Raw genomic sequence first — 11,873 nt, forward strand, 5'->3', positions numbered from 1 at the left:
GTCCCTTAGAGGCCGGTGTTTCTATACTGACTCTCACCTAATAAGATCAGCTGACAACCCAGTCTCACATCATCTGCCTGTGACAGGCAAATGAAACCTTGGCTGAGAATCTGAAGGTTAAATGAAGAGAAAGGCCTCTGAGCTGGGGCAGGGACCTTTTTTCAGCTGATAAAGCGCCACTCTGTTGACACCCAATGACGCTTTCATTTGGTTCCTTCCCCCAGGGTTGTAAGGGTTCCCCGAAGTTTTACAAAGGTTAAAGTCAGGTTTTGTTCTCATCTTTTAAATAGGAATTTAAGCAGGATTTTCATGTTCCAGTTTGATGTGCCCATTTAATAATATATATTAATAATGACTATTATGTTATATTATGACTGAGTGCTTATTATGTGCTAAGCGCTTATGTGTGTCATTCTACTCAGTCCTCTCAAAACCCCCTGCAGTACGCACTATTACAACCTCCTTTTTTAAAGATGAAGAAACTAGAGTTTGGGGAGTCTGTATAATATAACATACTCATCGTAGGGGTGGTAAGCAGCCTACTCCAAAAGGCATGTTTCAACCACTATCCTGAAGTGTAGTGGCCTTCAAAATGTAGCCTGTCCATTTCTAATAGGAGTAAGAATTACATCTCTTAAAATTGAAGCTTGGCCCTGGTCATAGACCAAAAAATGGAAAACAAAGAGAGTCAGTGAAGGCCAAATGCAAATGAATGTGTCACCAAGAAAAGTGGTTAGAGGGTTATTATCATATTATTAGATGATAAACAAATGGCATAACATAACCTGCAGACAGATGTAATGAAATTAGGACTCAATATTCAAGGAGAAAGCAATGGAGCTGGACCAAAAAGAGAAGAGAGGAAGAGCATGTTTTATTATGGAAACTGGAAAGATCAGGGCTGAGTGGAGATGGGTGTATGAGGAATGCTCAGACGCCTTGAAACCCAATTAAATAAAACTACAACTTCACCCAACAAATAGTACACCTTAAGAACAGATTCTGAGCCTTGCTGTATTTGGGATGGGAGGAGATGCTTAGCACATCTGTACTTTTAAGGTTTGACATTTAACACATAAGAGACATTGTATTTTGGAGGCGTACTCCTATTTTTTTAAGTGTAAGGTTTACACTGCAGCCCGAGCCATCTTTTCAAAATGCCCATCTGCTTATGGGGTGCATTCATCCATTAAAAGGCTTTCTCATACTCTAACCCTGTGAAGGACAGAGGGAACTGCAAGTTCTCACCCCTACTTCCAGGCCTCCTCTTGAATCACGCTTCCCCTTTCTGGCAACCCTGGCCTTTGGACAGTTCCTCCAGCTCCCACTCTTGCCAAGGCAGCTGCATCTTCCTGGGCCATTTCCCCACTTCCTGACCCAGCATTTCTTTTTCAGACATCCTTCTTGCTTCCCCCAACAGACTACAAACTCTGAGTGGGCAGAGGCCAGACCCGTCTTTGCTTACCTCTGTGCCCCAAGCAGTTGTAAGTAGATAAAAGGCCTGGATAGGTATCTGTTGAATGGAGAAACCCATGCTCATCCAACCTGAATACTGGTTTGGGTCAATTAAGGAGCCAGTGGTAGAGTTAACAATTTTATTTTATTTTATAGAAATTTATGGGAGTAGGGATAGGGAGGGGAGAAGAGTCTTGTACACATAAACTACGACTTGGCTATGAGATCAATGCCTTTAAAGCTATAGTTAAGAGAGACTAAATCCTCCCATTTGAATTTACACCATTTAAAAACAAATTGTGCTCCTTCAGCTCCTCTTGCGTTATATAGCTCCCACTAACGCGCTGTATATATTTCACTTATTTATTTTGTTTATTGTACATCTATTCCAAGTGATAGGAAACTCGGGGGGTGGGGGTGGCTACTTTTCTCTTTGGCTCATTGCTGTATCCAATGCAGAATTGTGTTCAGCACATAGTAAACGATCTCTCTGTATCTGTTTAATAAATGAGTTTCATTTCTCTGCCCAGAGATAATAGGCAGAAAGCATCCATTAACTCCAAAATAAATTTTCATGGAATTCCAGCGAGAATTTTTAAAATTGTAAAAATTGTACTGCAATTGTATTTGATTGTTATCTCTTACCATGAAGCTTCCTGTTACATGCTGGGCCCTCAAATTACAGTGCAGGAGACTCACCTGCCAGCCTGGAAAAATGCAGATTCTCCATTTGGATTGTGACCCCAGGGCCAATTTGAGAAACACTGGCAGTGAATCTGGACACGTGTTGAGCGAAAGCTCAAAGGCAGTGTTAACTACCAACTTTCCTCCTGTACCCCTTCAGGCTTTAACACTGAATGATGACTGTCCAAGGGGCAAGTACTCTTCTCTTAAGTTTTACAGATCAGGAAATACTGGTCCATCTCTACTTCTCCGCTTCCCCTCCTTTCCCGCAAATTTATGCAGTTCCCACCAGGTTGAAAGGCAGAAGGACATAGGTAAAAACTGCACGGACGACCAAGAAAAAGAGTCAAAGAGCACGGTGTCCCAGAGTCCAGTCAGGACACCCCCGCCAAGTAAATGCCTAGTGCCCTTTGCCTTTGCACCCGGGGCCAATAGTTGGCGACTTTTAGGCGCTTCCAGCTGCGGACGTGCAGGCCAGCGTGGGGGGGAAACATTCCAGCCTTGGGCGGAGGAGGCGCGGGCGGGGTGAGGGGCGGGGCCAGAGGGCGGCCTGCGGCTGCGACTGTAGCCGGCGACCCGGGCCGCGAGGTGGAGCCGCGGGGCGGGGCGGAGTCCGGGAGTGGGGCGGGGTCAGAGACCGCCAGAGGCTGCAGCCTAAGACCCCCGCGGCTGGGAGGAGGTGACGCCACCAGATGTGGTCCCGCCCCCAGGGGTGGGCCCAGCGCGAGGGCACGGCCAGTGGGGCGTCCCAGGCAGCCAGTGCGCTCCAGCTGCCGGACTGAGGGCGCGTAGCTACTATCCCAGCCATGGCCGAGCCTCCCCGCAGCAGGAGCAGCTGCTCCCGGGCAGCTAGCCCTACTCCTTGAGCGGTCTCCCTCTGCGATCTCTGCAAAACCCGCGTTCTTTCTGGGGCGGTGGCGAGGGGCAGGGAGAGGCGAGCAAGGATGCGCTGAGGACCGCGAGGGCGCGCGTTCCGGGTCTGCCGTGGGTCCCAACGCAGGAGCCGAGCTGCCTCGGTCTGCCTCGACTTCCCCACTGCGCGCCTTCCCTCCTTGGCTGCGCTGGATGTGCAAAGAGAAGTCGGACATCATGATCCTAACACGTAAGCGAGACCTGTGCCTTGCTGTCGGGCTAGCTGGGAGAGCCGGCTGTGGAGGGGATCCGCCACGGAGGAAATGTCACCTGGCCTTGTCAAATCGGTGCCTGTCGTTCTGGTCTTTTGGAACGCTTTCTGAGGAGTCTCCCGAATTTCTTGGAGGTGGTGTATGGGGAAATCAGGGGTCGCACGCAGTGTGGGGAGGGGGGTTTTGAATTTCGGGTAATGACCCTTGGCCACCCATGCCTGGTGACTTCGGCGGGCTCCGGCTCGACCGCAACTGATGAAGTGAAGCCCTGGTTCTCTCGCCGCTTGCTCGAGCCGGGGGCGAGTAGCCGGCCAAGGGGCGCCGGCCTCGGTCTGGAAAGGGCGGGGCGCCACGGTCTTTCTATCTATCTCTGAGGAATTGGGGACCGTTGCGCGCTCGGCGCCTGCAGTCCTTCACCATCCAAGTCCAGAATCAGCTTTGATCACCCAAGTGTTTATTTGGGGACGTTTTAGACTCCGGTGGCACTTGGAATTTTTTTTAATTTTAAATCACTACTTAAAAGCAAATTCATTTAAAATTTTGTTTTCATTTAAACCGATTTGGGTTCAGATTTTTTTTTAAACCCTGGGAATTCACTCGGTCTGGGGTGTCAGGAAAGTCGGTTTGGTGGCTACTGGAGGGGACTGACGCTAGTTAGCATTCCCCTTGGCCTGCATGTGCGGGGTTCCTGCTGGAAAGAATGCACTGTGCCCTCGGCAGCAGATCGCTGAGTTGGGCCGTGAACCGCGGGTGGAAATGCTCCCGCCCTTGGCCCCAGCCGGGAGCTCGCGGAGCAAGTGCCTGGGCGGGAGAAAGGAAGGAAGCGCGCTGCCAGACCCGACTTTTTTCCTAACGAGGCGACGACAACTCTGTGCCCCTGTCCCTACCTCCGACGTCTGGGGTTAAGCCTTTGATCCTTCGAAAGGGGGTTCACTGCCAACTCATCGAAGCGACCCTGCTGCGTGTAATATTCTGCGTTTCCGCGCGTCCTTGCAGTGCGCAGCCTATGGGGAGAGGGGAGTGAAAGCGCGGTCGGAATGGGCCACCTGCCAGCTGGGTGAACCCAGGCAGTGACACAACCTCACTGTGCCTCCCTTATCGGCAACAGGAGGGTGATAACCGTATTTTTGAGCGGGGAGGTAGAGAGGAACGAATAAACTAGTGCAAGTACTTAACGAGATGTCTGATGATACCCAGTTTAATTACTATGGAAGGAAACTCCTATCTGTAGTCGTTAGTCTGCACTGTGGAGCAGAAAACTGTCCTGCTTCCCTCCCCATCCCCAGCCTTGCTTTGAGTGAATCTTTTTACAGCGGGTAAGGTTAGCAAGTGGGTTCATTCTCACGAATCAGAGCTTGCTTCAGCTGCTATTGGCAAGCTAGGGAGGAACGCAGCCGAGGCTGGTGGCACATACGACACATTTGGATGGAAAAAAATCACAGCTCTGGAGAAGACAGAATACCGAGTGTCAGATTTCATTTTTTCCTCCAAAATTCTGTTTGCTGAAGGGATGAGGAAAAATAATAGGCTAGCAGATTGCAGTGTTCTGAATGTACGTCCATCAGCAGCTCCCAGAGGTTGGCTAATTCACCCTCCATCTGGACAGCAGGCTGGTCCTCAGCAGAGATAATTTGCAGACCATAAGTGTGGAATTAAAGGAGGCCCCCAGTGCCATCTTGGCTCACTGACTGTAGCAGATGGTCGTTGGGGTGCCATGCAAGACAGCAGCCCCCCACCCCCATAGAAGAACTCAAGTCCTGAGGAACGAGTGTCAAATGGTTAGCAGATGTGCGTCAGAAGTTATTTCGAGACATTTTTTGAGAAAATCTTGGAGATTGCGTGTATTCACTTTTATTGTGGAATGCCAGATTGACAGAGTGGCCCAAGTCTGGACGCATACTTTCTGCATTAGCACTACTGTTCAGAGAATTTAAAATGAAGCACAGCAGTCTGAATTTCTCTCCCAGCTGTTGTGAAAAGTTTGCTTTTGACAAAAATGGTTTGCCTTTCATTCAAGTTGGGTAACGCCTGACACCAAACAGGCTGGAAGTTCAGAAAGGGGAAGACTGACTGGTTTTCTCACCTTCCCAGAGCCTCCAACTCTACCTGGAGTAGATGAGAAAAAAAATGGTTTCAGTGATTCGTGGCATTGTAACTTCCCACTTGCAGATATTAGGAGAAGCAGCACTCACTCCTTAGGGAGTAAAAATGATTAAACAGTTAAGCAATTAATAATTAGTAATTGAAGGCAACGTATCAAGACTTTATACACTGGACCAATCAAAGGATTTTCTTACAGGGGTCTAGAACAAAGGTGAAAGGCAGGCTACCCTTCAGTCTAAAGCTTTTGTTCTTTTGCTTGTTTGTTTGTTTGTTTTGTTCTGTACTGTAGTTCAAAGAGCAAAGACCAAAGTTTCAGAATTATTTTTTATATCAAAAGAGGTATTTGGGTGCTTTGGGAAAATATACCAAATCAGTGGAAAGACATATTATGAGTTAATAAGTTATTACTGTGAAGTGTGTTTTAAAATATATATAGTGCTTAAATGCTTATTTATAGAACCGTTATGGGATTTAAAGGGGATGTGAGAGGCCTCAGTGAGATGGCTTCCAATCAGAGGCTTGGTGAGGTTCCAAGAGAGGTGGTTTCAAATTCAGGAATAAGTACTTGGGTTTCCGTTGGTGTCCCCATAGGGATTTTAAGCCATGATGCAATGTTTAAACGAGACTGATATTTTTTCTGACTTAGGTGGGTAAATACGCAATTTGAAAATATTCAGGGAAGGGTGACTTGGTCCAGAAGAATGGAGACATCTAAAGTACAGTGGCTGAAGTGAATCAGACTTTTTTGAAGAGAGCCTTGTGCTGGACAGGATGGTCCAGTATTGTCAACACAAGTTTCTCATGCCTAACTCTCCTTCCTAGCAACAGGAAGACGGAAATGAGGCCATGTGAAAAAAAAAAAACACTCTGAAAGGTTCCAGACAATACTTGATCCACCCTACCATTCACCCTGTATAACCAGAAGACTTGCAAAAGTAAAAATAACTTCAGATGTTTCCTCTTCCTCTCTGGATACTGCCAAATCATTAAAGACTGAATTCTCAGCACTTCAGAACATCACAGCAAAACCTGGCCCCAAGGTCTGATTGGTCCTGCCCAGCCTTTTCTTGAAATTATAATGCAGATCTGGGGAGAAAGATGATTTTCATTTTTAACATTTGCACAGTCTGATGAATTTTTGGAATTACGTGAGTTGGGATTCTGTGAGAGAGAGAGAGAGAATTCTTTTCATGTCTACACTTAGTTATATCTCAGACTTTCTCAGAATGCTGGATGCATTACGATCTGCCCCTAAAATGCTTAGGTTGGATTTGTGGAGCTAAAATGCAAAGGAATAATCTATCTAACACGCAAGACATTGATTTTTTTTCCTCCTTGTTACAGTCAAAGTGAACTAATACCCAGCCATAGAGTATAAATCTCTTCTCTTCTGTTATGTCCTAAAAAAAGCACAAAAGCCCTAAATTCCTCTTTTCCATAGCTATGAAATGAGGAGGAACATGCCTTTCTGGAGCAGAGTTGCACAATTGCCTCGATTTCTGACTCTGTGGCCGTTGGTTGCATACAGAGGGATACTGAGAATTGAACACGTCTCCCTCAGGACTATAGGGTTAAGATATGTTTTAGGAATGGCAGCTGCCTGGAAGGAGCAGGATGAGTGGTGTTTCCTTTCAATGTCAAATTAGTTAGAGATCCAGTTAACGTAAAAGGGTTAAGATTCCCAGCTGAGGAGGGCTCATCCTGTGTGTCAGCGCTTTTCCTTCTGTGGGACATTGTGTTACGCTTAAGGATTATCATGATCAAAATGATCAAAATTAGTGGTAATGGTCAGGTAGTGCCTCTAATTAGGTCTAATCTCTCTTAGCATTTTCTTCACTAGAAATTTCTTGCTTGCTTGTCATCATTATGAATAGTGGACAGGAAGAAAGACCTGCATATTTAGCATATATGTATTAAAAATATATTTTATTTAAGGTTTTTATATATATTAATCTCATATATATACTTAAGAGATATCAATTGTAAGATATATATCTTATTATTTTTTTTTTTTTGGTAGGGGCTGGGTTTGAACCCACCACCTCCAGCATATGGGGCTGGCGCCCTACTCCTTTGAGCCACAAGCACCGCCCCATATATATTATCTTATTTAAGGTTAACGTGAGGGTACAGACAACCAGATCACAATATTTGAATTTGTTAGGTAGAACCCCTCTTGTAATTGTGTCCCGCACCCCAAAGGTGTGCCATACACCCCTACATTGTGTCCATTATCTGGGACAGCCTGTATATTTTTATAGTTTTTCACGATCAGCCATTTTTTAATACGGCCTTTGTAGTTACTTTGCAACTTTCGGGGTGGAGGTGAGGGGTGAGGCTTGTGTTCATTGGCAGGGAGCTATAGTCTTAGGGTCCAGAAGTGATAGTTTTTGTCCTGTCTCTGGGGACACAGTGATTAGAGGAGACTTGACCCTCTGTGTTGATCATTTGGGAAAGTGTTCTGGGATTCCATTTTCCAAATCTAACCTCTATTGACCATACCAAATAATGCTTTCCTCGGTGGAAGTGTTTTAAAATATTATTTCTAAAGGGACCTTTGCTCCCACATGTCACCAAAAATATCTGAATGCCTGCCTAGTAGGAAATAAAGTGAGCGGACATCAGAAGGTGAACTATTAGGCTTTCCCAGAATGAAGCCAAAACCACGGCCATCAGTCTGTCTTCATTGCTTATCCATGTTTGTTGTTCTGGAAAGTGTGCTCCTTGTCCCTCCATCCATATGTCACTTGGGTGCCTCTTCATGTCTACCCTCTCCCCTACCAGGAGAAAAATCAAAGCTGACGGAGGCTGAGGGTTTGGCACCTCCCAGCCAGTTTGTTCTCTGCCCTGCCCCACCTCTCAATGTCCTGCGGAGAGGACTGGAGGTCACTTCCTGGAGCCTGCCTGAAAGGCGCCTTCCTTCTCCTCACAGGCCCCTAAAGGATGTCTTTGGGACAAAAGTTTTCCACACCCTGAGGCTGTAGCACTTCCCAGGCTGTCTAAGCCCTTAGGAAACTGTGGAGGAAGAGACTTCAGAGGTGAAGTGGCCTCTGGCTTGTTTACTGTGCTGCACGTCACACTCGAGTGACACAATGGCCAGAAGGGGCTGAAATGATTCTCTGGTTTCTCTTCAGATCCATACATCTTTTGCCTTTTATTAAAGAAGATGCTGAAATGGTGAAGCGATCTCCTGAATCTGGAGAAATCATAAACTCATGAACCATCTGTTCTCCATGCGACTCCCTTTTTGAAACTGTAGAGCAAACAGCTTTTTATACCGGGCTTGGGCATTTACAGAAGTCATTTCATGGGAAAGTCCAGAGCTGAGCAAAGGCAGCCTGGAAAAAACAGTCCCTCTTCCCTGCTGAGGGGCAGCTGTGATGTGCGGGAAGTTCGGGGATGAGTCCAAGGTCACGTGTGAGCTGACTGGAGCCTCAGACCCCATCCAGTCAGCACGTGGAAACAAAACGTGGACAGCCACAGATCTTAATGTGTTGGAGGGAACTTGAATAGATGTGTCTGGAACCAAATTGGACCAATAGATGGTGTTCATTTGGGTGGCTAGGGGTCTCAAGCAATTTTGATGAAGGTAATTTCTTAAGGTAGAACACAATGTCTGATTTTTTTCATATACTTTTGGACAGGAACCTGAGGAAGTCAGACACAGTAGTGTTTCCTGTTTGAGTTTGACTTAGGGATGCCTGAAGGCAGCTTATGCCTCTAACCGGCACCTGCCATGTTTTTATTTCCATTGGTCTTTGGGAGGCAACTTGGTATTTCATTTGTTTTCTTGATTTTCTTTCTTAAGTCAGAACAGACTAACATATGACCAAGGACATTCGTTATTATAATTCCTCGCTGCACCCACTTTACTTATAACTTGAAGTTTTTCTAGCACCAAAATTTTCCCGGTATTTTATTTTACCTTGTGCTATAGTATAACTATAGGGCAAAAAGCTAAAGATGGGGCAGCTGGCCTTTGTAGAATAAGATTTGCTAGCCTATGTTAAAAAAAAAAATCAATGTGTGTGCTGACCTTTCCTGATGAAAGCAGTGGTTACTCTAAGGCTTTGGACCAGGTATTTTGCCTTGAATAATAAATTTGAAAAGGAAATGGGTAATACACATATAACCTTAAAACATTTGCTTCGGCTCGGCGCCTATGGCTCAAGCAGCTAAGGCGCCAGCCACATACACCTAAGGTGGCGGGTTCGAATCCCCAGCCCGGCCTGCCAAATAACAATGATGGCTGCAACCAAAAAAAAAAAAAACATTTGCTTCATCTTACAAAAAAAATAAGACTCAGAGAAATAAGGGACCTTGAAAGTATGTTACTTTCCTTTCTTGAAATTGTCTTCTTAATCTTTAGTTATCATCTTTAATGGACGTCGGGATGTCCTTTAAAAGCTATTCCAAATCACTGTTTTTAGGATATGATTTGAAATGTATAAATACTTAATGTGAAATACTAGAAGTATGTATGTTTGTGTGTACGCGGATAAACAGAAGAGTGTTTGTACACCAAAGGTTTATTTCTTATCACACTCCTGATAGAAATGAAATGAAAGGTGTGATGGATTCAGTCTCCATTTCTTTAGTCGTTTGTTTTCATTTTATTTTGGCCTCTTTGTGCTGGGTAGTAAGGGTGAAGTTTTTGATTAGTGAGGAGATATTTTCTGTTCCTGGAAATAACTGGATCAGCTTGGGGTCAGAGGACTTGGCTCAAAGGACTCCAGAGCTGTTGCCTTTGCAAGGAAAGAGCACACATCAAAATGTGAGAGCTACTTGCCTTTTTCCTGGTTTGTAGGTTAAAAACAATACTTTGCAAACTCTTGTACTCAGTGATCCCCAAAGGGGATTTCAATTGATTTAATTTCTGCATTGCCGAAGTGTCATTCGGAGGGCTTAATCCCAGGTCTAGGCTTGCAGGGCGTGTCTCCCAAGGTTTCCCTCTTTCAAGGCAAAACCGTTTATTAAGTTGTCATCACATCACAGGGAAAATTGGTCCTTTCCCCTTCTCCCACTTTATGCTATTTCTAGGAATGTTCTTTACTAGAAAGCAGCATATCTGCCTCCAAACCTCAAGCAGAAGAGAAAAACAAAACAAAACTTTTAAAGAAAACTCCCCCCAAACTTCCATTTCTTACCCGTGTTGAAAAACAGTCCTGTGATTGAACAGCAAGGATACTGTTGAAATAGGCAAGATGCACTCTATCCTGGGGATGAGAGCTGCGTAGCTTTGGAACCTTAAGCAAGTTACCCAAATTCTGCATCTGCCGCCTCATTGGTTAAAGGTTTAAGGTCTAGATGAAAAGCTGTTAAGATGCAATTCAGTGCCCAGAGCACTGCTTCTGTACAAGCCCATAAGCTGCTAAAATAGAAATACAAACATGAACCGCCAGTAAGCAAAGTAAAACTCTCAGATTTCTATGCTTTGAAGAGTTTTCTTCCTATAGAGCAGTGGTTCTCAACCTTCCTAAGGCCGCGATGTATTTTCATTGTTACAAAGGGGTCGCGACCCACAGGTTGAGAACCACTGCCATAGAGATTAATTTTAGTTTGAGGGCTGTAGACATGGGTGTAAACAAACATTTTTGGGTTTGTGTTCTCTGAAATATGAACAGAGACTTCATGGAGCAAATCAAGAAATAGATCCATTAAAAAGCACAGTTGAAAATTTAGCAATAAAATCTTGAATGAATCTGTAAAATGTGGGATCTCTGATTTTTTTGAGGGAAGAACGTCTTTGTCTAATTGATGAGAAGTCTGAAAAATTAATGATCGGAACAGAAGGTATTCTAAATGTCATCTTAGAGAAAAGACACAATGGACATATACCCAGAACAGTAGTACATTGGTAACAGTTTTTTTTTTTTTTCTTTTTTTTTTTGAGACAAGGTCTCACTCTGTTGCTCAGGCTGGACTGTAGTGGCACAATCGTAGTTGAAACTCTGGGCTCAAGCTATCCTCTTGCTCTAGCCTCTGGAATACCCGGGACTCAGGGACCAACTCCTGGGCTCAAGTAATCCTCCAGCCTCAGCCTCCCAATTATTTTTTTGTAGAGACAAGGTCTTGCTGTGTTCCCAAGGCTGATCTTCAATTCCTTTCTAAAGGTATCCTCCTGCCTTAGCCTCTCAAAGTGCTGGAGTACACATGTGAGCCACCTCAATGGCCCAAACATTTAAAAATAGAACAGAAAAATGTTAAGATTACAACACATTATAGGTAGCGTTTGAAATTCCTTTCAGTTTTACGTATACTATATATTGTACACATACATATATATCTGTGTGTGTATATATGAATATGTTTGTATGCATGAATGTGTGCTTATATTTATACACACGTAGACATACACCAGGTTACCACATACAGTGTATTTCTTCTTGTGGATCATGGTTAGAAAAATCAACAAGACAACTTCCAGTAGAACAAAAATCCTATGAGTGGGTGATATATTTCTGTAATAGTTATTAAGCATCTGCCAGATGCCTCCCGATGCTGTGC

General features: G+C 44.7%; 1 protein-coding gene across 4 annotated transcripts in view; it reads left to right on the forward strand.

The window, feature by feature from the left end:
• Nucleotides 1–11,873, forward strand: part of DLC1 (DLC1 Rho GTPase activating protein) — a 174,172-nt gene that overhangs the window by 124,061 nt on the left and 38,238 nt on the right. The window contains exon 1 of one of the 4 annotated variants that reach the window (XM_012810029.2): nt 2,891–3,241. The exons of 2 other annotated variants lie outside the window; for them this stretch is intronic. In XM_012810029.2, coding sequence (XP_012665483.1) covers nt 3,205–3,241 — 37 coding nt within the window. In that variant the 5' untranslated portion in view covers nt 2,891–3,204. Of the gene's footprint in view, nt 1–2,890; nt 3,242–11,873 lie in introns of those variants that run through there. One more of the 4 variants, XM_023517772.1, reaches the window with a different exon arrangement.

This window comes from Otolemur garnettii, unplaced genomic scaffold (genome assembly GCF_000181295.1).
Source record: "Otolemur garnettii isolate 467f Iridium unplaced genomic scaffold, OtoGar3 scaffold00121, whole genome shotgun sequence".
Lineage (NCBI taxonomy): Eukaryota > Metazoa > Chordata > Mammalia > Primates > Galagidae > Otolemur > Otolemur garnettii.